This window comes from Syngnathus leptorhynchus, chromosome 16 (assembly GCF_054491065.1).
Source record: "Syngnathus leptorhynchus isolate UIUO chromosome 16, UIUO_Slep, whole genome shotgun sequence".
In the NCBI taxonomy this organism is placed as follows: Eukaryota; Metazoa; Chordata; class Actinopteri; order Syngnathiformes; family Syngnathidae; genus Syngnathus; species Syngnathus leptorhynchus.
The window spans coordinates 1,325,123-1,352,909 of NC_141210.1; the positions used below are offsets into that span (position 1 = coordinate 1,325,123).

Below are 27,787 nucleotides of genomic sequence, written 5' to 3' on the forward strand. Positions count from 1 at the left end.
TTCAGTGTTCCTTTTGACAATTTGGCTGACGCATCCGTAACAGTCGACTCAGCAGCACCCATGTTCAGCGCGTTTCGCTGACTGAGACGGAGAGAATGCCAGCACAAACTGAGGTCACCATCTTCAGACTGCTTTACCGTTCATATTTTGATTTTATACACATGGATGTAGCAATTTTCTTCATCTGGATGAATAAATTGTTGGTTTTTTAATCAATATTATGATGATGTATTCATTAAGAAAAACAACAGTTGCAAACAGCCACAGAATTAAGCATAAAAAAAAACATACTTTTGGCTCATAGTCACTTTATAATTAAATAAATATATTTTAACAGAAATAAAGTCACAATCACCAATAATGATAACAAATAATAATAATAATAATAAGATAAAATTATAAATATAATTTGGAAATGTAAAACTATCTGTGCCCAAATTCAGACATGCGTTGCCCGATTTTTATTTTTAGTACCTACTTTAGCACAACACCGGGGAACAAAAACAGTGACGGACCAATATGGCGGCGCACCTTAACAGTCGCTTGTGTGCAATTTTCGATCAAATTACGTACGTGCGATTGCCGATCATGGTAAATATTTATGGTAAGCATTAGAATTTGCGTCAGTGATTATACATTAGCACATCAACTTGCTTTAACTTTGTGCCGCTACAACTTGAGCAATGTGGGGTGAAATTACCGAACCTCGCGTTAAAATACAACCCAGGACGTCTGATAAGAGTGTGAGGGACGACCAGTGCACGGTACCCGAGGACCTGGTGATCCTGCCTCCTGTTGCCTACATTGACCATCAAAAACCACCACAAGATACTCTGGTAAGGAGTACAAATTAAACAAATATGAACGAAATTGAGTTTGGCTGTATTGAGTTTTTGTATGTGATCCCTGAAGGTGTTCCAAGATGTCCCCGCTGAAGTCCACACCATGTTGGAAGCTGTCGTTGCAAGTGGAAGCCAAGTGAAGAGCCAGCAAATAGGAGATGCAGAACTGTCAACGGAGGAGCGAAGAACGGAGCTACTCCATCAGTACAGGAGCAAACCGCTGGTCTTCCTGGAGCGCTATCATGTATGTACGTCCTTCTCTGTCTGTGCAACACTTTGTTTCAAGCTCACTTCAATCATTTCCAGAGAAGCTTGAAGCCCGAGCATTTGGCAGCTTTTTCCCACGTCGCCGCCGACCCACGGGCTCAACATTACAGCGAAGTGATTCAGAAGCAAGCTGCAGGAAGAACTCACAAGACACAAGTTCGAAACCATCGCTACGCCGCACTCAGGGCCCTGCAGAAAGGTTGAAAACTTTCGCCCCCTCTAAAATATTGCATGGCAGCGTCATCTGGAGATAAACACAATATCCCGCAACAATAAAATCTTGTTACGCTGGTCATCCAGTCGACCAAGTGATATTTCATTTTCTTTTTTAGAGGGTCTCTACTTCAGTGAAGAACAAATGCGAACGAGGGAGCCACTGCTGTACGAACAATACATCGGACAATACCTAACTGACGACGAGGTAACAATATATTGATTTAATCATCATTTTTCTTGATTTGGTTTTGGTAGTTTGTGTTATAACTTTATTTCGCTTAGATGTCGATGCATCAAGAAATAAGTTCATTTTTAATTTATGCAGTTTTCCAATATTAACTGTGTCCAAATTCCCACACTCATTTCTAACAATTTAGGTGATAGAGCGCTCCCAAGAGGCCATGTTGGGTGGTGCACAGCAAAGACCGGCCACATCAGGGGGAGCCGCCACAGGAGGGCTGTCAGACCTCCTCCTCAACTCCTACCAGGAGCGGCTCATCCAGTGTCGTCTCCAGGAGGAGCAAGATAGAGAGGAGGGTGCACGGGAGGAGGAGGAGGAGGAGCTGGAGGATGAAGAAGAGGAAGATGAAGGTGTTTATGCTTGCATGTCTTATGGTTTGCTCTCGCTAAAGTGACTTTTTTTTTGTTCCTCTCCACGTGTTTGGACATTGGCCATGGAAGAAGACAGAGTCCAAGAAAAAACCTCTGAGGAGAAAGCGCTTCTTCGGGAGGAGTTCATCAGTCAGATGCACCAACGCTTCCTTGATGGCAAAGACACAGACTTCAACTACAGGTCCGCATGCATGCAAAGCACTTGAGTTATCAGGAAAAAAAAAAAAAAAAAAAAAAAGATTACAATCAATTGTGCACTTGTGTGTCTCCGTTATAGCGAAGTGGACGAGAATCCTGATTATGACAACCTTGACATTGTCAACAGAGATGCAGAGGAAAAGTATTTTGATGAAGATGATGAGGAAGAAGATGAGGAAGTTATGACAGAATAGCCACCACAGGGCCAAGAAATCTTCACTGGTCTATTCTTCTTATGTCGCAACACAAATGCTTTTACTTTTTTGTAATAAATCGTTTTTGGAATACATTAATTATCGGTATTTTTTTGTCTTCTGGAGAAACACAAACCATTTCAGTAGGAGTAAACTATGAAATGACAAATAATGTTTTATTGATTACATCGGGACACTTAATTAGGCACACATGCATAATCCAATTAGCTTCCTATTAAAAGTGAATACCGTATTTTCCGCACTATAAGGCGGAATGTAGTGCAGTTAATTTCTCCATTAGTGTGCTCATTTGAAAAAAAAAAAAAAAGATCAGTCATGACTTTAATTAGAAGACAATCATATAGGTTTAGTTAGTGGTGTCAAATTTATTTTTGTGTCAATATAATTTCTCTCAAATGGCTGTTAAGACATCGATATAAAGTGGACATAAGTCTACACACCCCTTTTGAAATGCTGTTTTTTTTGTGATATAAAATATGAAATGGGAAAAAGAATTCAAGAGTAATCAAATGTGGCTAACCCTTGTGTGTCCACCTTTAACATGAGCTCTTCCTTCTTCACTTTTTATCAGCCAGCCTCTGCAGTAGCGCGATGACCGTGTCCTGTTTGGAGGAGAGCAGCTCCAGGGCCGTAGCGATCCTGCACAGGGACTTCCCCATCCGCATCTCCCTCTTCTCACGCCGCCGCTCTCTGGCTTCCATCCTGGCTCGAGCCGCGCCGTCCAGGTCAGTCTGCGCCTCCTTTCGCTTGACTATCTCCTGGTAAACGGAGGCGCCGCTTTGCGCCTTGTGGCCTTCGGGCGCTGACGTGGCCGAGGCGGAAACGGGGGATGAAAGAGAAGAGCACGTGGTGGGGAAATTGGAAGCCAGGTTGTGGTTGTTGCTATGGCCGAAGCACACGACATCAGTTGGGAAGGACGGCGTTCTGCGAGATGCGTTCAGGTCCTGGTTGACGGCGGGCACGAGAGAAGGGGAGCCGGATTGTGAGAAACAAGGCGAGGAGATAAACGATTGTGCTGGATCACCGGAAGCCAGGTGGAGCTTGGCCGGGACGAGGTCACCGCTGAGGACTATGAGCGGCTTGAGGTCCGGACTGTCTGTTTGGCGAATACTGCCGCCGGCAGCGACCTGACCCATGACCCCTGATTCCATTTGAACAGACAAGTTCCCATTAGGGTGGACCATAGTCGTAGACAGCGGGACGTGTAGTCTCTGAGCCGCCTTTGCTGAGATGTGTGCGACTTTGGCTCCCCCTCCTTTGCTGCGTTTGCTGCCGCTGATGAAACCCACGGTTTCACAGAGCATATGTTCCATCAGCTGCAGGAAACACAAACGTTAGAGCTCATCAGCGGATCGGCTGCAAGCGGAAAAGCTCATTTTGGGACCATCATACCCACATCAAAAAACTCCCACGATGTCTTGGCGTGTCCCTTCTCTCGACTGCGTTCTTTGACCCGCTTGTAGGTCACGATCAGGTTGTTCCACTTGCGGCGGATCTTTTCAACGGGAAGGAAGTGGCCCTTGGCGGCCAACTCCTCCTGGACGCTTTGGAAGAGCTGCGAGCGCTCCCGGGTCTCATAAAGGCCCCAGCGGCGGCCCACCGCGTCGATCAGACAAATAACAGCCTCGGAGGAGAAATCGGAACCGGGGGGAGGTGGGAACGGTATCATGGAGGCTGGGACCATTCGTCACAAAAAGCAACAGCAGAGAAACTTACTCAAGATTTGGAATACGTATTGCGTTTGCATTATGATGACTTCAATTACCAGTCATATTATTTTCAGTCATAACATCCCCCTGAGGGAAATTATAAATATAGAATGTGTCCTGCGTTGAAAATTAAGCCAAACAAAGTCTATAAGAAAACATATTTGTGTATGGCCAGTCCAAGTATGTAGCTTCAATTTATATACGCCCCCCCCCCCCCCAAAAAAAAAAATACATCAAATGTATTTTTCCTGATTTTCTGCAAGCTGGGGAAACGCTCATTTAGAATAGAAGATCACCTACAGGCTTTTTATTGGACAGCGACGATATTCTAAAGGAAAAACAGCGCCATCTAGTGGAACCCTGCGCTCCGCTCCCCTTCACTCATTTACATTTGAATGCGTGATGTCAATCCAGTGAATAAAAATGAAGAGCGGAAGTGAGCACTCACCCAGTTGTACATCCGTAGTAGTAGTGGCGGCTGCGTGGAGCCCCGACGGTCCCAGGAGCAGCTCCTCTGCAGCGTGCTCCAGTCCTCCTCTTCCTCCACCGTATGCAGGATCGCTGCATGGCGCAGGCGATCCCTGGCTGCCCAAACCCAGCGCAGATTGTTTGGCATCTCTCATCTCCCTTTTGACGTGCACTGTTGCTGCGTGGCAGACGCCTCGTTGTAGACCGGTGGCCTCCATTAGGCGCTCACGCACGCGCACGCGAGCTCTACGTGGAGAAAAGAGAGGGCAGGGCGCTCGGCTGCGCAGACGTTCGATCCGGAGAAAGTTTACAAATGGTCGATCTTCGCCCAATCCAGATGCGCTTTATTCCCTCCACGTTACACGCGTGTGTGATCGACACGGACTACTTGGGTTGGTGTGAGCTTGGGAGAGCAAGCGCGAGAATATTCGTGCGTTCAGAAGGGCGCAGAAATGGCTGCGCTGCGCATAAACTGACGGATGCACAGAGCGGCTGCGCAGTCAGTCCGGCCCCGCTGCGAGCTGTGACGTCACTAAAAGCCACATCAGCGCTCCTTCCTCGCTGGCAGGAATTTGTGAATTCGTACCATTATTTTTTTATTTCTCCTCTCGTTCAAATAACGGTGGTTGCAGAGGAAACAACCATATTGCGCACGAGTTTCAAATTCGTGTAGAATCGATCTGTTCCTCTCAACTTTTGCGTAGTGTACATTAGACACCGGTAGAGGGCAGCGTTGCACTTTAATCCAATTGTAATGCTTTATTTGAGTTGATTTGATTTGAACTAAATCAGACCCATAAATCCCATCTTGTTTTGGACAGATTTAGTTGAGTGCTCATAATCTTCATTGTAATTTCCCAAGTCATTGAAAATGACATGATTGTGATGTTGTTGACAGGTTTCCACCACCTGCAGGACAGTTGCTAGGCGTCGGTCCAAAGCAGTGAGATGTGACTCGGACAGGAGTGGAGCAACAGCTGCAAGAGGATCTTGGGCCAGCGACTCCCGCATGACATCGCTCAGGCGGAAGTTTGGATGGAACAAGAGACGCAAGCGGAGAAGGGTGGAGTGACGGATCCTGGACAGGTAGGAAGAGAAAATACTTTTGAATAGATATTGTATCTGAACAGCTTCCAACTTTGCACTTTACCTGCAGCACTGCTGTAAGGGAGCTAAAATTGATAGCTCATCTTGAGAGTGACGGCCAAACCTACAAAATAGTAGTTAGTTGCAATTTGGATGATTGTTATTTGAAAAGGACCTGAGATCTGATTTTAAAGGTGAATATTTGCTTTCTGATTTTGATGTCATGTCAGCCGACGGTACTTACGCTCGTCCGTGATCCAGATGCAGCAGGAAAGTTTCATTGCCAAATTTTTCAAATGTCTCATAGTGATGTCTATCCATGTTGCCTTAAAAAGAAAAGAAAAATCAATGTTCCAGTAACTTTGATCTAGATAGACTTAATTTATGCTACATCAAGTTTCATCATTGTTGGCATTTTTTGAAAATCACAGAAGGGCAAATGGCTTTGTGATGTTTCCATGTTAAATTGAAATGATTTTTCAATTTCAAAGTGTTGGATTGAATTCGTAACGTGGAGACTGACTCATGAGGAAGTCCAATATCGCCATGTCGATAACATCCACCAGCCTGGTGCCGTAGTTGTAGGGAGGCGTCTGTTTGACCGTGTCACAGAAGGCGGGGTCTTTTTCCCACCTGCCACAGCACAGCAAAGCATTACACATCAAGTTGGATCTAGCAGCTTTGTCTCCAGGCCACAAATCACATTTGTGAGTACTCACTGGGCCAATTTGGTGCGGCTATAGGACCGTCTCCATGGTGACCTCCAAGACCTGCGAGGGGCAAGGCTGAGATCGGGTAACATGGCCGCCAAGGATACTTCCAGTGAATGAGGTTGCCCGCACAGTGGGTGTTCTGTCGAGCAGTAGTATTCACACTGACCGTAGAAACACACGTTGCCCGCTAGGGAGAGTCCGAGAGACACGTTTTAGTAGTAGTAGCACATTCAAGTGGCTTTCGTGGGAGAGTGTTAGTAACAAAATCTCACAGCAGGAGAAATACTACCAGGGGAAGTGAAGAAGGTGCGAGACAGCTTGCGGTCAGTGGTAATCTCTCTGATCTCACTGGTGACATTGATGAGACGACCGACCACTGGGGGGATTCTGTTGAAGCCCAGTAGTCTGAGACGCAGAGCCAACAGAACCAAAAAAAAAAAAAAAAGCACAGAGCTCCATTGAGGCACAGGATTTCCATCCTGGAGTCGTTTCATGTCATTTTTTTTTTTTAATAGTCGCACTACCGAGCCTAACAAAGCTTATCTTGACATCATTCGGAAGTCACAGAGGTGACATATCGAATTGTCTTTAGTTGGAGGGATGCGCAAGCCTAGAGATGATCTCATCACTTCACTGTACGATTGAATCTTCACAAAGGATTTTTTTTCCTTCTCTATATACCTGTCAAGGTGAAAAGCTGAGATCTCTGCATTGTGTCTTTCAAAGTCAGAGAAGTAAAAGAGGTTCACGTCCGTCTCCGCATCTCTGGATTGTCTAGTCGAGAAAAAACATCTGTGCTGAGTCGAATGTGGGGTCGATTTAAGACGGTCGAGTGCTCTGTCTTACTTCTTCGGTTTGAGCAGAGCTTGTCCGTAGTTTGGGAACGATATCAGCAGTTTGAGTTGAGTGCCTCCTGACTTTTGAACTGAAAGATGAAGAAAAGATTCATAAATTGCTGCAGTTGTCACATGTCAAACGTCGTTTTTTCAAAATGCCCAAATCTTGACAAATCATGTCATCATATGTAAAAAGTCTACACACCCCTTTCAGATGCTGATTTTAATCTTACCTATAAACTCAATTGGGGAGGAAAAAAAAAAACATTTCAAGGAGTGAGGCATAAATAATGTGCCCCCAGATTGGAGATTGTTGTCACATGTACTAAACAGTCAATACTTGCCAACAATTCCTGCAATGTTGCTGTCTGCTTCTAAGCAGCCTCATTTTTTTCATTTGTACGGATGAGCAATTCTTACTCGTGTCATTTTTTTTTTCCCCTCTCCACTTGAAGAGGACCGTCTTGACTTTGTTCCATGGTATATTTAATGCTGTGGAAATTCTTTTGTACCCTTTTCCTGCCTGATCCCTTTGAACAATGAAATCCCTCTGATGCTGTCGAAGCTCTTTGCAGACCAGCGTGCTCTTAGATGTAACTCGAAAAATGTCTACGTTCTAACACCCGTACTTCATTTAAGGCTAATCGGATACACTCATTTTGACTTCAGAATTTTATTCGAACTGAATTGTACAGGTTCGAAATGATTCATCTTAGTCTCAATCTTATAAATTGCAAAAACCTGCCAGTATACAAGAGAGTTTTTATAGTCACTGTATTATTGTTATTAATATTATTATTATTATTATTATTATTATTATGGTGTCTAGAGACAAAAGGCGAAAGTATTTTCATCTTCCGCGCTTTCGCCGTGAAGGTCAGCCTTGATTGTGCGACTGTGAGTGTGCACGCATGCATCAGTCTCATTTATGTTGGTGCTTTAAAAAAAAAATAAAAAATCTCCAAAGGATTCCCTGCTCTGAATGTAAACTTTGGCACAGTTTACTGTCTAAAAACCCCCCCCCCCCCCAAAAAAAAACCCAGTGTGACTTCCCTGCCTCGCTTTGGGCTCTCTCACATTTCTATAAAAGGCATACGAGAAAAGAAAAAAAAAAAAGAAACTGGCGGTGACTTTGTTTTTATGTTTAACTAAGAAGAAAGTGAATTATCATAATTAGATGAAAGCTAAGCACTACTGGGACCATCATGGTTAACAGCTAGGTCATCTCTTTCATATATTCCTATCACCTGCTCCCAGGATGCGTTGCGTTGCCAAGTAATGCGTCAACTTTGACACGGTCAGGTCCTTTCTGTCGTACAGTTGCCATCGAGTGATGCCCAAGTGGAATCGTAACCAGGGTGGCTGCGACTCTGCGTCGCTGCTCCAAGAAACCTTGTCGTAGCCTTTCTCCTCTTGACTCGCACTCTGCCTTTGAAGAAAAAGGGGGAATCTATTTCTCAGATATACGGCCAACATTTTTAAGCACTCACCACTGAGTGTCACTATCGACGGCGTCCTCCTTGTCCTCATTTTTCTTCACCCTCAGCAGCCAGTCATCTTCCAGCAGGCCTATTTCTGGCAGGTTGTACAGCGGGTGCTTGAAAAGCGCCTCCAGCTTGGAGGCCTCCTCCATCACTTGATTTACTTTTCCACCGCCCATCATTTTTTTCTCTCCGCCAATACTGGCATTTGATTTGTAAGGTTGGGAACTTATCGATAGTTTGTGTGATGCGGAAATGTGCTTCTGGGCATCTGCGCTTGGATTTAAGGAGGAGGAAGATGAGTCGGGAAGGACGCAAGCTGTTTGGAGGACAGTGAGGCAAAAGAATGCCAGAATGACGTGCAGAGAAAGGGACGCGCAGGCCAGGCAAAGGTAGACGGAGCGAGCGGATGGACCTAGCTTCCGCCTCACCATCCTGCAAAAGAAAGAAAAGGCACTTGAAAATCAAATGGGCCCCACTTCAAACCCAATCACCATCAAACATTTCCTTGTTTATAGCTTCTGATGATGATGATGATGATGATGAGAATAGTTTGGCTGTTGTTGCCATGGCGACTCACATCTGTTTTCTGGTCTAAAGACTAATAATGGACGTGCTCGGAAACCGCCAATGTTGTATGGGAAGAACTTGTGTGTTTAAATGCTGAGAGAAAAAAAATCTCCAATAACGGACAGGATTATAGTTGATGAGCACGTCAGGCGTTAATTACGGAAGAGAAAAACAAAGATAAGCTAATCATTTACATGAGATATATATAAAAAAAAAGCTCATAGAGGAAAATCAATAAATTATTGAACTTGCTGCTCTCGAATTCCCCCGAGTACCATAGGCAGAAGAAAAAAAAAAAGACTTACATCTCTTTTGCTTGAAGACCTTTGTCTTTTTTCTTCTCCCACTCTCTGTTCCCTCACGTCGTGGGCTAAAGAGAGCGATATGTGATTTTCCTGATCATTTGAGCGCACTGTGCAGTTTGTTTGTGATGGCACACTTGAGTTCAAATAGAAAAAGGGTTGCGTTGACCCGTGTCATTGTGACCTGTACACAAAATGATCTTTCAGCTTGTCTGTCAATGAGTAGGGTGGTAAATAACTGCAACATGAACGGAAAAGAATAATAAATACATTAATTAATTAATTAATTTTTTTCACTGTAGTAATATATATTTTTTCCACGTCATATAAAATTGTACAGTATTGAAAAAATGGCTTCTGATCTATTTAGTCACTTTGAGCATTTCTATCTATCTCCAACGGATTAAAACGAGGTCAGTGTATTTAATGTCGCCGCCCAACTAACGACTATATGTTTCCGTTAATTAGCTAACTGCTTTGGGTCTGAATGTATAATGAGGTTTGTCGCAGGTCCCAGAAGAATAGACTGCTGCTCAAGTCTGCATGGAATAATACAGTTTGAGTGCAGTTATTATTATTATTTTTTTTTTAAATGACTTGTTTTAGGTGTTTAACAATTTTAAATTCTAAACTAACTTTCATCAATACTGCATACCTAATGTGTTTTTTCAATAGGTGACAAATGAACAAACTAGATTTCATTGGGTCCTGTCGATTTCATATATTATGAATGATCCACCATTTTGAATTTGCGATCCTTCATTTTCAGCTTTGCAACTTGACAGTACTCGATACATAAAACTGATCTTCTGGCCTCCTTCTTTCCCAGCTTGGTGCACTTTAATGTAGGTTGCTTGGAAACAACCCAGAAGATGACACCTAATTGGATCCAGCACATGCTTTATCCGCCAAGCAGCCAAAACAAAATGCAAACTAAGCATCATAAGACAAAGTCATCACATCTGGCATGTTGGAGTTAAGGACTGATCACACCTAATGTATGCTTTAATTGCATTCTGTCACATGTTGTGTAGTATAAATGGAAAAACATTTTTTAGATCGATGCTTAGCATGAGCGTCAGGTGAGGATGGGAATATTTCAGCAATCTGCCTGTTCTGCACCAAGCCTAATCCATCATCTCCTTGTGTCAAGGAAAGCAGAATACAATCAGGATTGGATTCATTTGAAAATAGAAGCATTGCAAATAGGGGTTATGCGTGCGTATGTCAACTGCCGCAGCTCTTTTCTTTCATCCCCTCTTCTCCTTTCCAGATCAGGACCACTCATCCTCTCACCTTCTTTGGTTCCCTTCAAAAGCCAATGCCAGTATGGCTGCCCATGAATATTTCATATGGAGAGACAGAGTGAGCAGAAAGCTTGAGAGACTAAAGACGGAAGGAGGGCCAAATGCAACAGGAACAAATGATGTCAAGTAGCAACCGTGCTAATGGAGACGGAAAGGAATTGGAAGGAGAAATGGAGGAGGTGTTAAGACCGTCACGGAATACTAAGTAGCGTTAGGCGGCCGTTGTGTTCAACCAATTATAAATCCAGCGCTTCATGTTTTCCCATGAGAAGGATTGTTTAGTGTCGCATGGCTTCCGCCCCGTCCCCTTTGCTCTTTATCATTCTACAGCAAAATTATTTACAAGGTGACAGCCCGCAGCACATTCTCATCTCTCGGCGCGAGAACCCCGTTGTGAGCTCAAAGCCGGTGTCGCTTTTTTCTTTTCCAGCAGGTAGCAGTCGTCTCGTTTGTGGGGGAGCAGAAAATGAAAAGGCAGCGGGAATTAGAAGGGGGAGACCGTTTATGGTTGTTTTTTGATGAACGGGTTGAGAAATGGCAACTTGCCCAATGATCTTAGTCTTTTTTTTAATGACCTGATTGTGCAATTCAAATGGCGTATTGGCAAGCCGATAGAAAAAGTCATTGAGGCAGATCGAAATGAAAACGCCTTGAGGACATGAGTGTGAGGGCACGCTGCTTGCGGAACTACTTGAAGGGCAAACTGCAAAGTTGGAATGACCAACACCACACCACCAAGGCCAGATGATGCAAAAGATATTTATATTTCAGTTGATGCAAGGAAAAGGACTTTTCTATTGATGCTAGTTTTCAAAGAGCCTAGATATTGAGGAACCCCTTCGAAGACTTTGTGGTATTTTATGTCTGAATATTTTTGTGGGTTGACAGTTCTCCCTTTGCAGTTCTCACCCTTCTGCATCGTGTTGCGTGCAGACAGCCCACTCATCCACTCACTCACTCACTCCCTCCTCCTTCTTCTCACATTTGCACACTCATTTGTCTTCACACCTCATTCTTATTATATAAGGGTCCCTTGGTTTGAAATGACAAAAATGTTTCATTTAAAAAAAAAAAAAAAAAATCCAAATGATGGCGATTTTTGTGGTGGACTGTGAGTGCCTTTGGTGTTCCATGATGGTCGTCCATGTTTGAATGAACGTGTGGGAGGAGGATGAGAGGCAGAGTGGGTGACAAAGATGGAGGAAGATGAAGTGTTCCTGTCCAGATGGAGTCTCAGTGGGAATTTTGGACCGCGAGTGCGCTTGTGTGTAAAACGGGTTCTATTCTGGTCGGCAGCCATGTGGAGGCTGAGTAGGTGGACAATTTACAAAGAAAAGGATGAGTAGGTAAATTGGACTATTTGGAAGTAGCTAGCATGATGACAGTGTTGGAGAAATATTTGGTTTGGAATATAAACCAGTTATGCAGATTTGAAGTGATGACAAACTTCAGTTAAAATGTTTATTGTCTCTTCTCCCACAGGAGAATTTTCTCTAATGGACGACTCCAGTCAATATTTAAAACAGCTTGAAATCCGAAAATCCCGGTTGAGTCCATTATTTTAGTTTGCGACGCTCCCTGGAACTGCAGCATCTGGCGGGAAGAGAAAATAGCGCCTCAAGATCCAATTAGTACCTGAGAATTGAAAGCCTGGTCGTTTAGAAATCAGATTTTCCCTACAACAAAATCAACACTTTACAAAATAGATTTGAATCATGCTGAATTAATCATGTATTTTATTTTTATTTGATCCCAACCTGGGTTGAACCATTGTGGTGGCTGGAGGGGTTCAATCTGTTGCGCCATCAATGTCATGGATTATTTGGGATTACATACTGTCCATTCCTAGATGAAACATCATGGATTAGATCTGCACTAGTAATCCAATGGGAAATATCATTTTTTGCCCGTGAATATGCTCAAGATGGTCAGCCTGGAGTTTTTTTTTTTTTTACTGAAAAGGTCACCGTTTTAAATCCCCGCAGCGGCTTGTATCCATCCTACTTTTCAATCCACTCCGATTTCCATAGTTCAGTCAGAGGCGGATCATAAAGTATAAAGCTTTGGAAATAATGCAACACAATTTGTTCCTTACAATATTCATTGGGTTTGGTACCACTGAGGAATGGAGGAAGTGCTGATAAAGACATTTTCATAGTATGCCCACAAATTGCTCATTATTGTCGTTGAAAGCTGAAGCGACAGTGAGAAACAAACAAACAAAAAAAATCCACATTGCTTTTCTGTCCATGAGGAAACAACATTTTGCTCAGTCTTCTATCTTCCTGTGTAAAGCCAAGTCTCACGGTAATTAGGGATTCATTTCATCTCCATTCCCTTGACCTAAAACGGCAAAAAAATTAAATAAAAGCTCTTTTCTCTGCTCTGAAGACACTCTGCTTCGAGGAGAGCGAGAGGGATGGATAAGATGTGACAGAAATGAAAATAGACGGCTGTAAAAAGTAATGTTAGCTAAAATGGCTTGTGCAACTCCATTTGTTCTGTGTTGTCGTTACAGTGAGAGCTTTTATTTTCACCGCACTGCTACTGCACCTTTGCAAATGGTAAATGGGCTTTCACTCCAATAGCACTTTTCTACCTACAAGGTACTCAAAGTACTTTAGCGCCGTCTCCTCTTTTTTTTTTTTGCTCCCCTACCGATGATTCAGTATCTCGCTCAAGGTCACTTGCACATGGTTACAACAACCGAGTGTCGAACCCATGGGCGGTGCTAGTTTTTTTTTTTTTTTTCTCGTGTGATATCTGAGGGAGTCGGCAAAAAAAAAAAGAATTGATACAAGTATTTTTCAAAGTGGAGCAAAAATTGAAGACTCACATTCTGTCCATGTGAAAAGCAAGAATTTAATTGTCATAAATGACAATAAAACAACATCACAGTACAACAAGACATATGTTCATAACAGATTTGACAAATGCAAACAAAACAATCACCCTCAAAAGACATAACAGGCTTATTCTTCAGTATCAATGTTCTTATTCTAATGCCACACCACCATTGAAATGTGCTGAAAAGCTGTGACATAAAAGTACACCAACTGAATAAACATCAAACGTCTTATCAGCGTTGCGCACAAAGACGATATATTAGGCACGACATGATTTGGCGTCGATGTTTTCAAATTTCGCATACAGTAAACATTCTGCAGGGTGAAAACACGTTGACCAAATATATATTGCACTCATTCCAATGACACATTTGAACACTGGTGTAGGAAATAGGCAAAAATATTTTGATCTGCAGTCCACGGCCAATGTTTCGTCTGTCACTCCGTCACATCTTACGACGGACGCTTGAGCGTCTTGTGATTTTTTTGAAAAATATTTTGGATTCAACCAGGCCCAAAATAAACCTAGCCAGGCGCTCATGCATGGAATGTCGGAAGATGACAATAACCGGAAGGTTGTCACTTTATCCCGTGGCTTTACTCAATTGGCATAAAGAAAAAATTGATATGTACCTATACTTTTTCTTTTTTGTGGTTCCAAACTTGTAAACCCAAACTCATTTGGATAGTACAAAAAATATGCACAAAATGTAAATACAATAAAAAATAGTCTGCCTGATCTAGCGTATAGATAATCGAATGATCAATTCCTCATGTTTCATGTATGAATATAACATGCAGGTCAAAATGATCCATATAACACACTCACATTTCTTTGCTTTTCCTTCTATTTCATCACTTTGCAGCTTCTTGATATTCTTATCTCACCTTGGACTTCTTTTCGCAATTTAAACGGCTCAATTGTTAACATGAAGCTTTGCATTAGGAAACTCTTCATAAAATACTCATGTTTGTTTTTTGGAGATATCATATCCTGGCTAGCTGTCCTTTCATCCTTTTTGTCCATCTAGTGTAACTGCAAAAATGGAATGCTAACAATTTTTCGTTTCTTTCTTTCCCTCAAAGGCTCCCTCCATCTGTCACTTGGAGCTGCGGCCGTGTTTACTACAAGGCTCCCCCGGGTGCTTAGTGGCTCCGCCATAAAGCTCCACTCCACGCTCGGTCCAAGGAACCACGCTGCCCTGGGTCACCGTCCCACAACCAGCCAAGCCGGCCACCTGCTCGGCAGACAGGACTCGGTCCCACACAGCCACCTGGGACAACTCTCCGACTAAAGCTTGAGTTGAATCGAAGCCTCCGCCCAGGGAATCCTAGAGTGGAAAAAAACATTTCAGAGGCTTACTGACCCAAAAGACTTTTTTTTGCTTAAGCGTTTACCTGCTCTTGACCGAGGACTAGCACTCCTCCGGGTCTAATATTATGACCGTCCGCCAGGCCGTGGCCTTCTCCTCTCAGCTTCCCTCCTTGGTAGGCCTTCCACGCTCCTCCTTTCTGGTTCCAGCTCACACATACGTGTTGCCAGTTGTCGCGAGACAGGTTCAGAGGTAGTCGGGCCACCTAGCAGAGAAGAAAAAAAAAAAAGCAGAATTTGAATTTTGATAGTCATACTTAATTTGTTCTGTTTTACTGCGGGCCATTATGCCATAGCCTTTAAGGCGACGCCTTTCCTCAGGGCCTTTTTTAAGCATAAGTGGTTCGTTCAAATATATCTATAGCCGCTGTTGCTCGCTTTTAGCGGGTAAGGGAGACGAGACAATATTTTTCTTGCGCTTTGTCTGTTAGAAAGTATAGATAACAATTTATGTGGATATAAAAAGTCTACACACCCCTAATAATAAGAATAATTTCAATAATAATTCCAGTGGCTATAAAAAGTCTACACACCCCTCCCTGTTTTTGTCCAATTAAAAAAAAAAATGAGCTCAAGACAAATAATTAAATTAAATTAACAAAAAATAAAAAACAAAAAAACTCTTCCACCTCCTTATGACATTATGTTCATCATTTTGAGAGCATATATATGAAATTAGTGTAGTTGCACAAGTAAAGACACCCTCTTTTAATAGAGCATGCGACGGTGTTCAAACTCATTACAAGAAAGTCATTTTTCTTTTTTTACATCCATATATAGGTGACAATAATGACGGCTAAAGTTTTGAATCGATTTTTCTCGGTCTAGCTGACCGCATGATGCCTTTGACTACCTTGTCATTGATGAGCAGCTCAGTGGGCGTATGCAGACCTTGGAGCAGCACCAGTTCATTCGGTTGCTCCGACACGGCATAAGAGATGGGTGTTCCGATGCCTCCTTCCGTGGGTCGAAGCCAAAGGCAGAAGGTGAAGGCCCGTAACTTTGGAATGAACTGTTTCACCACGGCGTACATGTAGTTAGTGCGGGATGGGAAAGAGAGTCTGTAGCCCTCTGCAAAGTCATTAGCTGAAAGAGACAAGAAACGCAAAAGTCTTTTTTTTGTTTTTTGTTCCTGCTTGCATTTGATAGTCTCACTGGTCATTTATTTGCAGCAGAGAATCTTACGTGAGCTAAAACAAAATGTATACCCACCGACTACGTTCAATTTACCGTCTGTATTAATATTTACCTTCCTCCAATCCCGAGAGTCGGTGGTGGAGCTTGTCGATCCCCCGCTCCATTTCCTGTCTGTGTCTTTGGGTTTCCAGCCTCAAGGCTTTTCTCTCTTTCTCCAACAGCTCCACCTTCCTTTCAAGCTCCTCTTCCAAGTCCTCCACCGTCAAGGGCCTTTCTGCACCCGCTCCATGGCCAACTGAAATTTTGTCGTCGTCCTTCACGAGCGCCGAGGCGCCCGTGTCCGTCTGGTTGTGAGGAAACAGATTGATGTCGGCCTGCGGAGAAGGAAGACCACATAGGTAGGAGACAACATTAGCATGCTGGTGCTACTTGCAAGGTGTGTTCATTTCCCACAATTCGGTTCAGTAACGTGTGAAAATGAAAAAGAGTTGAAAAGGTCAAAAACACAAAGCACGAGCAAGTGTTTTTTTGTGGCCTTTCTTCTTGATGCAACTTATTTCCCCATCCATCATGGAGACCAGACCAGACCAAAAAACACAATATAAACAATAGAAAAACAAATAACAACTGTGAGTCGTCGTCGGAACCAACGTACAGTAGTGTACACTTTTCGTTTGTGTTGCATAAGATGACACAAAGGTGAAGCTATAGAAGAATCCAAACAGTTCCCATAAGGACAAACATTATGTAAGAAGCACTACCTCCATTCCGTGCTCATCTTTAGGACGAGGATACTGGTAAAAAAAAAATAGGACCTATTGATTTTACGGTAAAAGCAGAAAAACAGCACAGGTATCATTTTTATATGAGCAGTCTGCACGGCCAACAGTGGCAGCTGGTCCAATTTATTTCTTTCAAATGCAAAAATGTTTACGCTGATTATGGGTCACATCGATAAATGAATGTGAGCAAAGCGAATATTTTAATGACACAGATTGTGATCACGCACCATCCTATTTGGATGCTTATGAATCTCTTCTCAAATATTTCATTTCTATCATTTAGCCAGGGGTTGTGCTTGAGGCAGGGGGTTGTTTACGCACGGAGGCGCCAATTTTTTTTATTTTTTTTTTTAACTAATGCATAAATGCATGAATTTGTAAGAAGGTGCCCGTGTTGAGCACACATCACTACACATCTGCGACTTACATAAATGACAAGCTTTTATACCCCAAATGAAATCTGGTAGATAGTAAATCGAATTTAAAGTCCATGCTGTCATGAAAACAAGGACCGACTATGTGTGAAATCATCCATCCAGATTGTTGCGTTTTATAAATTGCCCTCGACACACCATCAGGTGTAAACACCGCTGTGCAGCTACAGCGCTGATGGAAACGTGACTAGGCTGTTGAGAGGAAAAAAAACTACAAGTGATGGCTCCCTGACAAAACAATGCAGCATTATACAAGATGATGCTGCAGCATTATTGCATTTTAGGTCAAGTCATGAAAAGATGCGAAATAAAAGTGGGGCTGTGCAAGCGGGGAATTGAATGAGAGGTCTGTAGCCTCCAACTAGGCAAGTCATACATTATGGATGAAATTGCTTTCGCCGAAAAGGCCGCTATACATCTTGAGAATCTGGTCAGAGGAGAGTACGTTTTATGTTACGCTACCCCCTCCTCTTTTTCCTCTGGCTGATGATGCTGTTCTCTTTTTTTTTCCCCCCTCTTCTGCCACTTTATCACCAGCCGCATCACTTTGCCCCCCCCCCTTTTTTTTTCTTTCTCTCTCCCAGGCCATCTCAGTTTTTATTGCAATCTGCTTTCTTGGCATAGTAGATTACAGGAACCATGTTGGCTAGCAGTTTGTTGCTGTAAAAAAAGAAAACATGAAGGAGAGTATCGTACGATTCCACATATCATCGAGCCTTTCTGTCTTTTCTGATGTCTTCTTTCAAATATCATAATGGGTGAATATTTTTATGCTAGTCTCTTTCTAATGAAAGACTTGATTCTTGCCCCCCCCTCCCTGGCAATGTTCACAAAGGCTCACTTGTCTCCAACTCTCTTTGCATGCACCTTGAGAAAAATCCAGACTGGAATGCTCCCCGATGAGCATTTTGACATCATCAAATGGAAATTCTCAACCGTTTTGAGACAGGAATCCCTCCCTCCTCTGCTTTTCAAAATCATGCAGGATAAAGAGTGCATGGGATTCATTGTACGCCTCTGCAGTGTAGTGTCGTGTAGGGGCACAAACATACCTCCAGTCTCTCAATGCGCTCTTTGAGCTGACTGATGGCCCGCTCCAGCTCATTCACAGCCCGTAGCGTGAGCACGTGGTCAGGTGCCGACGCGGGGGGGCTGTCCCGCACCATGATGGGGTTTTTGCCTCCCCATATGGCCGCAGCGGCACCTCTCCGTCTCTCTCCCTTCATCCCCCTCTCGCACTCGGATAGTTTTCCTGTCAGCTCCCTGATGGTCCGCTGGTCCGTTTGTATTTGCTCCTTTTGCTGGAGGACGGTCTGGCGGAGCTCGTCCGCGGTGGTGCGGAGGTAGCCCCAGTCCTCTCCCGCGTATAGCGTGGGGTCGTCCGCTTGTTGCTGAAAGTTTCTCGGGTCGCACTCTCCGGCGGGGATGGGCGTGCAAATGAGTCGACTGACAGCTGGGTCGTGGCCGGTGAGTCCGGTGACCCCGTCCAGACCGTCGAGCCCGATGCGGAAGGTCGGTGCCTCGGATTCGGGCACTTCAGAACCATGGAGAGCCCCCAAGGCGCCAGTCCTGGCCGCCGAGCCTCTGGTGGCTGGAGGCTGCGTCGCGCCGTGCGCGTATAGCGATCGGTTGTCGGCTGCCGGTTGCTGCCGTGCCGCCTTGGTGCTTCCGGTGTGGACGGCCGCGATGATGCAGATAACGGCGCCGATAAAGGCCACCATGCCGGCGGCCAAAATGATCACAATGAACTTCAGGGTGGCGGCGGCGGAGACGATCGACAATCAAAAAAATATAATCATAACAGCAACAAAAAAAACCGCGGGAGGAAAAAGTGCTCGAACGCAGCAAAAAATCATCGACGTTTTGATTCCAAGAGTAAAAAAACCCCAAAACAAATAAATCCTGATTACTTTTGTGTTCTCACGGAGATAGTGAGGACACGAGAGCGAGTTATCATGGAGTCGTCAGAAAGCATTTGAGCATCGTGTGTTACTGTTACGCCTCCTCCGTGCGTGTGCATGTGCGCGCGCGCACAAGGCGCATGTCAGACATAAAAATGCAGCCCGGCCTGCCCGGTGATCATAATTGAGGGCAAAATGTGTGGGTGACAATCCCAATGGACGTACGTGCAGCACTCTTCATTGTGCATGAATTGTTTTTTTTTTTTTTGTGTGTGATGTTCTTCTTAACTCGCACTGCAACATTGATCCTAAAATAAAAATACAATGATAAATCCATCAAAAATATCATTGTCATTAATTGTTGCAAATCAACAGACTTGATTGACTGAGTGTATTACTGACAAGGCTGAGCTGAGCCACTTGTTGCTAGGCAAAACTCATGGAACACATTTCTTTTTGCAAGAAAAAAAAATGGCATTGATGCTACTTTATGTATGAAAGATGAATGGCATTTTCAGAAGGGAACACAGCGCACTCTTCCCCCAGCCTCTTAATCCAATGTCTCCATCTATAAAACAAGTTAACTGTGGATTTATCCGGGATGCATTGCCGCTTGAAGAAAATGTAACTTGGCTGCATATCGATGGCCTTTTTTTTTTTTTTGCTGCACTGCAGTGAATGTTTTTTCTGCATGGAGCCTTCATAGGTATATTTGTACCCCCCCATATCTAATCATTAGTTGCTCAGCTTCACATTACAGCCATATATACTGCACGGCTATAAATCTCGCTCAAGGTTCCCAATGGAGCAGCTCCACAGCAATAGACTTGATAGAATGATGACCCTGGTGGTGGTGGTGGGTGGGTGGGTGTCTTTGCGTGTTGCACGATTCCGAGCTGCTGCCATTAGTGAGGTCATTAAATCACACACACACACAGCTAATACGTGTTCATCTTTGGGTCAACATGCACACACATGGCTTTTCTTAAATGCTGACTTTTTAATGTGGTTCCCATTGTAATTATTATTCTAAGATTTGCATTGTAAAGACTAAACTAGGAGAAGCTCTCGAGACTTTAGTGCAGTTATTAATCAGCAAACTGCATCCATGTATAATTGATGGAAAAAGCCAGTGGAGCCGCAAAAAGACTCTTTAGTGGTTAATTCACTGTAGCCTACATTTAAATTCATTCAGGTCAGAATTAACATTTGTGGATTAGATGATCACAATTTGGTGTTCAATTGGTTTTGCTTTCAGGCTGCAACCATCATAATACTGCTTAAAATTCTTCTCGTGTATCCAGTTGGTTTTTAATGCCACCTAGTGTACAAGCCAATAGCGCCGCCTGACTCTGACAACCACGGCTTGTCACGTATGAAACTATAAATAATAAATCCAGTAATCAAAGCGTCGTCATTTCCCTCACTCATTTCCTCTCTGGAGTTGAACGCATCAATACTCATCAGCGCGGTGTTGTGCTAATGCAGATATAATGAGTCATGAGAGTCCTTGTGAACAGGCAACAATTTTAATTACATCTTTAACACCTTAACTACTCGTTCAAACGCACTTTGGCGTATTTATGAAAATTCTCCCGTTTGTTCAATATTCTTTATTTTCTTTTTTTCCCTAGATGCTCACAAAATGACCCCGTGACGGCTTTTGTGGTAAATTGGGTCCCCTAGAGTTGGAATAATAAAAACAATAAATTGTCTCTAGCTTTGTGGGGAAGTGAAAAAAAAAAATCTATCCCAATGTTTTATTCAGCAAACACTAAGTCACGCTTTACAGGATATGGCGTTGTGTTTTATGGCTGGGCCGTGTTTAATTATTTACTGCACGCTATTCAAGTCACAGCTGAGTCTATTAGCAACAACCTGAGCTGGTTCACTTCCATACATCAGACTCGGTTGGCTCGGATGAGTTAAGACTCGGATGCTCTCAAGGGATTTCATCGACAGTTAGGCAAGAGTGGATATTAAAATGTCTGCGATGAACAGTGAGCAGTTACATCGATCAACCTTGGGGATTTACTCGGTAAGTAAGAAGTAGTTTGGGGCTTTTCCCTTTTGAACTCATCATTCAAGTGTAGACAAACTCAAGAATTAAGATCCAAATGTTTTTCTTAGCCATATATTTCTCTTTTTTTTTCTTCTTCTTCTTCTTTAACAGAGCTTGATGGATGAATTCAACCCCGACCTTCAAAAACTTGTGTCGTTGGGAAACAGCTATGTCCGAGCTTTCCAAAGTAAGAAAAAGACAAGGATGGTGAAGGAGAAGAAATGAGAATTTGTGTGCTGTTCACACGCCATTGGTTTATTAGCGCTGTAAACTAAACAAACTGTAACGTCAGCCGTCTATTTGATGGAACCTCGTTCCAAAGTTCATGTTTGTTGGGACTTTTGTAGTGCTGTTGTGTTTGCTAGTGCACACCTCGCTCGTATCCAAGGCGTGTTTGGAGTTCTTATTACGACATTATCAAGATTCAAGCAACTGGCTTTCTTGCCCCTAGGAGAAAATAAAACACATTTACAATATATTGGATTTTTTTTTTTACAGTGGATGTTAAAAGTCTACATGTCTTGTATTATATTACAGTGTTTTTTTTTTTTTTTGTGGTACGAGGAAATGGAACTCAGATAACTCATAAAACCTTTTTCCTCCATGAATGTATAACCTGCACTCTCCAAGGAGGAGCGGGGTGAATTTTTAACAAGGGAAGTCACAGAATTTTGATTAAAACAATTTTTTTTTTAAAGGTTTACACAGCTATTGATGTGCTGCAATGACATGCAGCTAACATGCTAAATATTTCAGCAAGTGCAACATTGCCAAGTGGGACATGTGTGTGTATATGTAAATGAACATTTTGATCAAGTCCATTCATTTCCAACAAGATGATTTTATTTTTGTGTTTTTCAGCTCTGGCCGTGAAAAGCGATGCTTACTTCACTGCGCTTTCACAGATGGGCGAGCAGGCCTTTCACACCATGTCCTCGCGTTCCATAGGTAAGTCAAAACACCAACAGGGAAGTTTGAAGTCAAGAGGTTATTTCTGCACAATTCATAGGCCTCAAATGAACCAAGCTGGCCAATGAACTCCTACAGTACATCCGAAACCTTGAGAACTCTTGTACGACAACAGGCTTTACTGATTGAGTCGTGTGTGTGTGTGTGTCCATGACAACCAAGTGCAAGATATGTGAGTGTGTGTGTGTCCTTTATCCAGCAGTATTGAGTAACAGATGCTGGCATGAGGACATCTATAATAGATAATGATAGGCAGTGCCTGGTTGAACTTTCTATTGGGGACCCCTAATAAAATAAATTCACAGATTTTTTAATTTGGTCCTCACAAAAGGCGCACCTTCTTAAAAGGTGCACCTTTGTTTTTTTGAGAAAATTAAAGGCGTTTATGTGCGCCCTATAGTTGTGAAATGACGGTATTTTTACATGATGTATTGTATTTCTCTTTAAGGAGATGTCCTGATTCAGATTGCCGAGAGCCAAAAGAGGCTCACCTTGGAGCTGGAGGGAGTAGTGAGTAACAAGATTTCACAAAGAATTTCAGAATCCATACTATGATGTGGACGCTCACTGTCTCCTCTATATGTGTGTCATCCAAGTTCCGCTGGTTCACTCATGACATTCTTCAAGAGATGGATAATAACGTTGGACTGGACCAAGATTATTTATCGGTAAGTGAGACTCTCTTCCGAAATGAAAAGGAAAAAAATGACTTTCTTGCAACTTTAAGATGGTGATTAAATGCAAAGTGCTTTGAACGGAACTGACAGGACAGCAGAAAGCAATACGAGATGAGCGTCTATGGGCAGACGCGTGGAGCTAACCAGGTTAGCATGAAATGTCTTCCAGGGGTTTATGCATGCGTGTATTACAGTCAATCTTATGTATGACCAGGATGCTGCTGAGCATTTGCACTTCCTTCAGAAAAGTCATAGCGAGGCGCTAAAGGAGGAAGAGAGAAGATATCGCTTCCTGGCTGAGAAACACTGTGGCCTCATCCAGTCCTTCTCCCGTCTCATGACGAAGGTACTAGAACAAGGACACGCACGCTCAAAAGAGAATTCTCAATCATCTTTCGTGATTGTGTCAGCGACTATTAGTCTCCGTGGGCAAATTATAATGAGGGTCAAGCTCAGAGCAGGAGATTAGAAGATGACAGCGATTCAGCATCTTTAGCAGGATGGAGAAAGGTTGACTGTTTCCCCACTTGCTCCTTCCTTCTTTCTTTCATCTCGCCACAGGCCAGTCAAACTGACACCTCGAACTGGAGAACTTTATGATTCAGCACGCGCACTTATGTTTCGAACATACTTTGTTTTATGAGGTCCCGGCCATCTGAAATAATTATCCAATCATCTGTAGGGGAAACTGCTCATGCTTCAAAGGGCAAAGGCAATAAGCGAGCACTTATTACCCTCATCCGCAGGTCGCTGAGGTCATGTTTTTTGTGCACTTGTCAACACTTAAAGTCATCTCTGTTTTGTGTGATAGAATGGAGGTCCTCTCCAGCAGAAAGCTGACTTGTGGAGAGAGGAGGTTAATGCTACGAGAGGATCGGATGCCAAACGGATGCCTGGCCTGGATAGCCCTAGCAAGGTCAAAGATGCATTACATGTTTGGGACAATATTTTGTTTCTTACAATTGATCTCTATCCGATCCGTTTGGGTCTGTATCTCATCTGACATTTTGTTTTTTTTGCTGCTGTAGTGCCCTCTAGTGGCAGGTTGTATCTCTCAGGATTATAAATAAATATTTACGTCATCTTAATGATACCTGATCACGAGTATTCGGATCAATGCGTTGTCTTGAATTGTCGACTTTTTGTTCTTGCAGGCGCAGATAAGACAAGAGAACCGGAAGAACAGAGAAGAGCAGCCTCTCGGCAATGTACCGTCAAGAGGTGAGACAATTAGTTGAGAGCAGAAATTTGTAGGTCTTTAAAAAAAAAAGAAATAGACTTACTTTCAAATATAAGTGAAATGGAGGAGACATCTGGAGCAGAGCCAGAATTTGTACTTGATTCTTGATCTGTTCAGCCCCGTCGCCCCAGGGGAGCATCTATCGCTCTTCAGTGGGAGGTGCAGGAAGATCCATGAGGGCCCTGGCAGCCCATCAGCCAGTTGGCTCCAATCCAACCCTGCTGCATTTTGCCAGGGGAGAGATGATTACCGTGCTGGTCCCGCAGCCGAAAAACGGCTGGCTGTACGGCCGCGCAGCTGGCGACAATTCCCGGTGAGCTGGAGTCTGCAAATGTGTGTATGCACTGGCCGGCCGCTGTACTATGCAATCTAATGACTTCTTTCAAATCTGGTGCAAATGTATTCATGTCATATCATATTGTATCGTATCACCTCCATTTGTTATTTGTGGATTTATTTTTTTAAAAGCCTTTCTTTATCTGCTGCAAAACACACCGATTGCTGTTTTTGTGCCCTGTCTAATATAAAAGTATTGCTTTGGCATTATTTTAGTGACAAGGAACTATGTTGAGGTGAGACGCAAATTTGTTTAGACAGGCCTTCATAGAGGTGAATGAGTGCTTTGCTGCCCTCTTGTGGCATCTGGAGGCAATTGCCCACCTCTGTGGATGGATGATGATGATTATTCAAGGATTTTTAAAGTAATTGTCGGACACTATAGGATCATATTTGAACATGTCTATTTTGTCAAGTTTTTTTCCCCTTCAGAATCAACACGAAACTTATTTCTCAGTGTCCATATGTTTTCAGTCAGGGATGGTTCCCGGCCTCCTATGTGGAAGAAGTAGATGTGGACCCACCTATGCAATCTGACCTGGGGTAAGCAAACATGCTGGGGAAAAAAAAGAATGTGTCCCGTAATTCTTCAGTCCAAGAGGGAGAGAGATTTTGTTTCCATTTGGAATTCATGTTACATCGTCCTCATCCGCAAGGAACTTCAGCCTCATTAGCCTCAGTCAAATGAGAATCTTTTTTTAATCACTTGGAGTGTCAGATGTGGCTACTTTGATCTGTCCATTACAAGTCGAAACGTGACTGGGTATAATAATGCTTTGAGGATAATCAAGGACATCATCAGTAAGTGCTCAACTTATTGTTCTCACATAGAGGAAAGCTTTCAGTTCATCAATAGTTTTGAATGATTGAATTGAACTTGCTTAAGAGTTCTATCCATACAGACTAATTGTACCACTTTCCCCCCAGGCCGTCTCGATTGGATTTATATGGACCAATAATCAGGGCTGAGCCATTTAAGTTATATGGGTGACCCAGCGCCTTGAGGAACACCAGTACGAGCATTTAGCTCAAACATAGTTCACTCAGCTGGCTGTGGACACTTCATGTTAAATCGAATATCAAGTGGATGGCAACTTTCTGTACACTTACCAACCTCTTTTGTCAGTGTTGTTGAAATCAGGCATTTTAGAAAGCTTTTGTCAGATGAAATACTCGGTATTATTCCTCACTGATTTTCTTAACATGTATCTTTATAGTAGTTCCGCACCCCTGGGACGAAGCAACAGCAGTGCGAGTAGCTGTACGGAAAGAAAGACGCCGCCTCCGCCGCCTCCGCCTCTGCTATCCCAATCTTCAAATAAATACTCCAGTCAAACCAGCACGTCGGACAAGACGACGGGGTCTAATCCCGAAAAAAAGGTAAACACTATTAAAAGTTATTTATTATTGAACAGTCTGACCGAATTGACTTGAAGTGTGCTATTTTTATTTTGTATTCGTGTCTCAGATGAAAGTCAGGCGAAAAAAAAAGAAAAAAAAAATCACACATGAATTAATTAGCAGTCTGCAATGTACTCGTTTGTCCAGCAGGGGCACTCTGGCAAAGTGCTGTTCTCCATGTCACCTCATCCCTCTTTCTGGTGGATGCAGGGTGGAAGCTCCAGCTGCTGATAGTGGATGAGTGAGGAAGTTTGTGTGTGTGTGTGTGTGTGCGTGCATGCGTGTGTTGTGATATGGTTTGTTAGAATGTGCAAGAGAACCGGTCAAGAGTTCAGTGATTGAAGTTGTCTCAAACTCCAAGTTTGAGGTTTTTTTTTCACTCACTCAGACCCATTTGTTGTTTTTCTGCAGCGATCCCAGCCACACGAATCAAAACCAGAACTCTTCCCGAGGTAAGAAAAAAAAGTCCGCATAGGTTGTGTGATGCAAATGTGGCTCATGTTATTTCCATCAGAAAAATGAATCCTACATAAATCTTGAGACTAATGGGACGCATTCATTCTTTTGTCTATCTTAAAGGGGCACAAACCCATTTGCAACAGTTAAGTTGAAGCCCACATCCACCAATGACAGGTCAGCGCCTCGTGTTTATCGCTAAGGTCATGGAGCTAACAAAACACAACAAGTACGGTTGACCATTGTCCGCTCTTGAGGTTGTTGATAATACTTGTTTTTGCCATATTCTGCAACCACTTTGGGTTTTTATGATTGCATTCTAGTTTTGTTGAATCAATCATATGGAGATCATATTCTGCTTGAATACCACCACAATTCTCTTTCCAGTATCTATTTCTTTTTTTTTTAATACTGTGTAATAATGTGCCACCACTATGAACCAATGTAATGTATGACTTATTGCCAGCAGGGGGCACTATCACTGTCCCAGCAACGAATGTAGACCAATATTTGTGAGAGGGGCCACTTCAAATCGTTTTTCCCAATTTTGGGCTACATTACAAGTCTCAGTATTTTTGTGCTGAGCGTCGTTAAAAATAAGGAGCCTTCAATTTTCCTGACTTCGAAATGGTCCGTATGCTCGACTGCGAGCAGCTGTTGGTGTTTCAAATGTTTTCCTTCCCATCGCACTCCGACTCTGCTCTGTTCTCAACCATATAGTAATTGGAAAATGAAAACTATTGACACCTCATAGCTCCATTCATGCAAATTGAAAATGTAATCATGAAATGTTACTACCCCCCAAATAAATGATGTTGGATGAAGGTCCATTTGAATATTTATTGTATCATTTTTTTCATGTCCCTCCCCTGGATACGCAACATTGGGAATCAAACGGGTTCTGCCTTGGTGGCCTCCATACGAGCAGAGTTTCTTTTGCTCGGGCAGTAAATTGGCCTACAAAAGAAGATCCCACGTTGCCTTTTTGGCTCTTCCGTCGGGGATGCTTAACCCAAATCGAACCTCAGTGTGAATCCAATTGTGTTAATGGCTTCAAAGTATGGTTGTTTTAAATTAGCTGGCTTTATATGTCACGAGGGCTTGCTGTCAAGTTGTTTTTTAGTTGCTTTGCTTGAGGAAAAAAATAACAAAGCGGCTTTAAGTCACATGGTCTTCATTTTATTCCAATTTATTTTCATTCACAGCTTAATCGCATTCTTCTTATGGCATGACAATAATACATCTTATTTTAATTTGGGAGGGGGAGGGGCTGCAATGGCTGAGAAAATTAAAATAAGAAAGATATGGAGATAAGGGGATGAAGCATAGAGGGGGGGGGGGAATAAGTCTGG

At 43.0% G+C, this 27,787-nt stretch overlaps 5 protein-coding genes across 9 annotated transcripts; 2 read left to right on the forward strand and 3 right to left on the reverse strand.

The window, feature by feature from the left end:
* The first annotated feature begins 505 nt into the window (after nucleotides 1–505).
* ccdc97 (coiled-coil domain containing 97) lies at nucleotides 506–2,428 on the forward strand. Of its 3 annotated transcripts, XM_085933725.1 has the most exons (8): nucleotides 506–604; nucleotides 728–836; nucleotides 913–1,086; nucleotides 1,149–1,308; nucleotides 1,442–1,530; nucleotides 1,703–1,916; nucleotides 2,007–2,118; nucleotides 2,215–2,428. In XM_085933725.1, the coding sequence occupies exons 3-8, from the start codon at nucleotides 946–948 to the stop codon at nucleotides 2,327–2,329; spliced, it is 831 nt and encodes a 276-aa protein (XP_085789851.1). In that variant the 5' UTR covers nucleotides 506–604; nucleotides 728–836; nucleotides 913–945; the 3' UTR covers nucleotides 2,330–2,428. The 3 variants fall into 3 exon arrangements, with proteins under 3 accessions (XP_085789851.1, XP_085789849.1, XP_085789850.1); XM_085933723.1 differs by having other exon boundaries at nucleotides 506–836; XM_085933724.1 differs by having other exon boundaries at nucleotides 506–836; nucleotides 2,010–2,118.
* Nucleotides 2,429–2,497: 69 nt separating this feature from the next.
* Nucleotides 2,498–4,998, reverse strand: LOC147043860 (uncharacterized). Its single transcript, XM_085933722.1, has 3 exons — nucleotides 4,508–4,998; nucleotides 3,747–4,024; nucleotides 2,498–3,666 (listed from the first exon to the last, which is right to left on the reverse strand). Exons 1-3 carry the CDS (start codon nucleotides 4,743–4,745, stop codon nucleotides 2,908–2,910), a joined length of 1,275 nt encoding a protein of 424 aa, XP_085789848.1. The 5' UTR covers nucleotides 4,746–4,998; the 3' UTR covers nucleotides 2,498–2,907.
* A 101-nt stretch (nucleotides 4,999–5,099) lies between these two features.
* On the forward strand, nucleotides 5,100–27,671 carry baiap2l2a (BAR/IMD domain containing adaptor protein 2 like 2a). Of its 3 annotated transcripts, XM_085933721.1 has the most exons (17): nucleotides 5,100–5,613; nucleotides 14,755–15,156; nucleotides 15,912–16,026; nucleotides 16,399–16,575; nucleotides 21,468–21,543; nucleotides 22,218–22,304; nucleotides 22,774–22,835; nucleotides 22,922–22,993; nucleotides 23,093–23,149; nucleotides 23,217–23,348; nucleotides 23,814–23,918; nucleotides 24,157–24,223; nucleotides 24,360–24,555; nucleotides 25,053–25,121; nucleotides 25,796–25,958; nucleotides 26,391–26,431; nucleotides 26,559–27,671. In XM_085933721.1, exons 5-17 carry the CDS (start codon nucleotides 21,474–21,476, stop codon nucleotides 26,635–26,637), a joined length of 1,200 nt encoding a protein of 399 aa, XP_085789847.1. In that variant the 5' UTR covers nucleotides 5,100–5,613; nucleotides 14,755–15,156; nucleotides 15,912–16,026; nucleotides 16,399–16,575; nucleotides 21,468–21,473; the 3' UTR covers nucleotides 26,638–27,671. The 3 variants fall into 3 exon arrangements, with proteins under 3 accessions (XP_085789847.1, XP_085789845.1, XP_085789846.1); XM_085933719.1 differs by lacking the exons at nucleotides 5,100–5,613; nucleotides 14,755–15,156; nucleotides 15,912–16,026; nucleotides 16,399–16,575 and adding an exon at nucleotides 20,361–21,332; XM_085933720.1 differs by lacking the exons at nucleotides 5,100–5,613; nucleotides 14,755–15,156; nucleotides 15,912–16,026; nucleotides 16,399–16,575 and adding an exon at nucleotides 20,362–21,332 and having other exon boundaries at nucleotides 23,247–23,348.
* LOC147043862 (extracellular serine/threonine protein kinase FAM20C-like) lies at nucleotides 5,311–9,077 on the reverse strand. Its single transcript, XM_085933717.1, has 10 exons — nucleotides 8,653–9,077; nucleotides 8,410–8,591; nucleotides 7,173–7,251; nucleotides 7,008–7,100; nucleotides 6,616–6,731; nucleotides 6,333–6,513; nucleotides 6,137–6,246; nucleotides 5,858–5,939; nucleotides 5,678–5,737; nucleotides 5,311–5,605 (listed from the first exon to the last, which is right to left on the reverse strand). The coding sequence occupies exons 1-10, from the start codon at nucleotides 9,075–9,077 to the stop codon at nucleotides 5,311–5,313; spliced, it is 1,623 nt and encodes a 540-aa protein (XP_085789843.1).
* Nucleotides 13,721–19,396, reverse strand: nptxra (neuronal pentraxin receptor a). Its single transcript, XM_085933716.1, has 5 exons — nucleotides 18,446–19,396; nucleotides 16,290–16,551; nucleotides 15,894–16,126; nucleotides 15,067–15,246; nucleotides 13,721–14,999 (listed from the first exon to the last, which is right to left on the reverse strand). Exons 1-5 carry the CDS (start codon nucleotides 19,112–19,114, stop codon nucleotides 14,769–14,771), a joined length of 1,575 nt encoding a protein of 524 aa, XP_085789842.1. The 5' UTR covers nucleotides 19,115–19,396; the 3' UTR covers nucleotides 13,721–14,768.
* Nucleotides 27,672–27,787: the final 116 nt, after the last annotated feature.

Coding starts and splice junctions, on each gene's coding strand:
- ccdc97 (XM_085933723.1), top strand. CDS start 684: ATGTGGGGTGAAATTACCGAACCTCGCGTTAAAATACAACCCAGGACG. Junction 837..912: donor AACCACCACAAGATACTCTG/GTAAGGAGTACA, acceptor TGATCCCTGAAG/GTGTTCCAAGATGTCCCCGC. Junction 1,531..1,702: donor AATACCTAACTGACGACGAG/GTAACAATATAT, acceptor CTAACAATTTAG/GTGATAGAGCGCTCCCAAGA.
- LOC147043860 (XM_085933722.1), bottom strand. CDS start 4,745: ATGGAGGCCACCGGTCTACAACGAGGCGTCTGCCACGCAGCAACAGTG. Junction 4,025..4,507: donor TACTACGGATGTACAACTGG/GTGAGTGCTCAC, acceptor GAATGGTCCCAG/CCTCCATGATACCGTTCCCA. Junction 3,667..3,746: donor CATCGTGGGAGTTTTTTGAT/GTGGGTATGATG, acceptor TGTTTCCTGCAG/CTGATGGAACATATGCTCTG.
- LOC147043862 (XM_085933717.1), bottom strand. CDS start 9,077: ATGGTGAGGCGGAAGCTAGGTCCATCCGCTCGCTCCGTCTACCTTTGC. Junction 6,514..6,615: donor CACCTTCTTCACTTCCCCTG/GTAGTATTTCTC, acceptor GACTCTCCCTAG/CGGGCAACGTGTGTTTCTAC. Junction 6,247..6,332: donor AGCCGCACCAAATTGGCCCA/GTGAGTACTCAC, acceptor GTGCTGTGGCAG/GTGGGAAAAAGACCCCGCCT.
- nptxra (XM_085933716.1), bottom strand. CDS start 19,114: ATGGTGGCCTTTATCGGCGCCGTTATCTGCATCATCGCGGCCGTCCAC. Junction 16,552..18,445: donor AGCGCATTGAGAGACTGGAG/GTATGTTTGTGC, acceptor CCTTCTCCGCAG/GCCGACATCAATCTGTTTCC. Junction 15,247..15,893: donor AGCTGCTCATCAATGACAAG/GTAGTCAAAGGC, acceptor CTTCTCTGCTAG/GTGGCCCGACTACCTCTGAA.
- baiap2l2a (XM_085933719.1), top strand. CDS start 21,279: ATGTCTGCGATGAACAGTGAGCAGTTACATCGATCAACCTTGGGGATT. Junction 21,544..22,217: donor CTATGTCCGAGCTTTCCAAA/GTAAGAAAAAGA, acceptor TGTGTTTTTCAG/CTCTGGCCGTGAAAAGCGAT. Junction 25,959..26,390: donor GGTCTAATCCCGAAAAAAAG/GTAAACACTATT, acceptor GTTTTTCTGCAG/CGATCCCAGCCACACGAATC.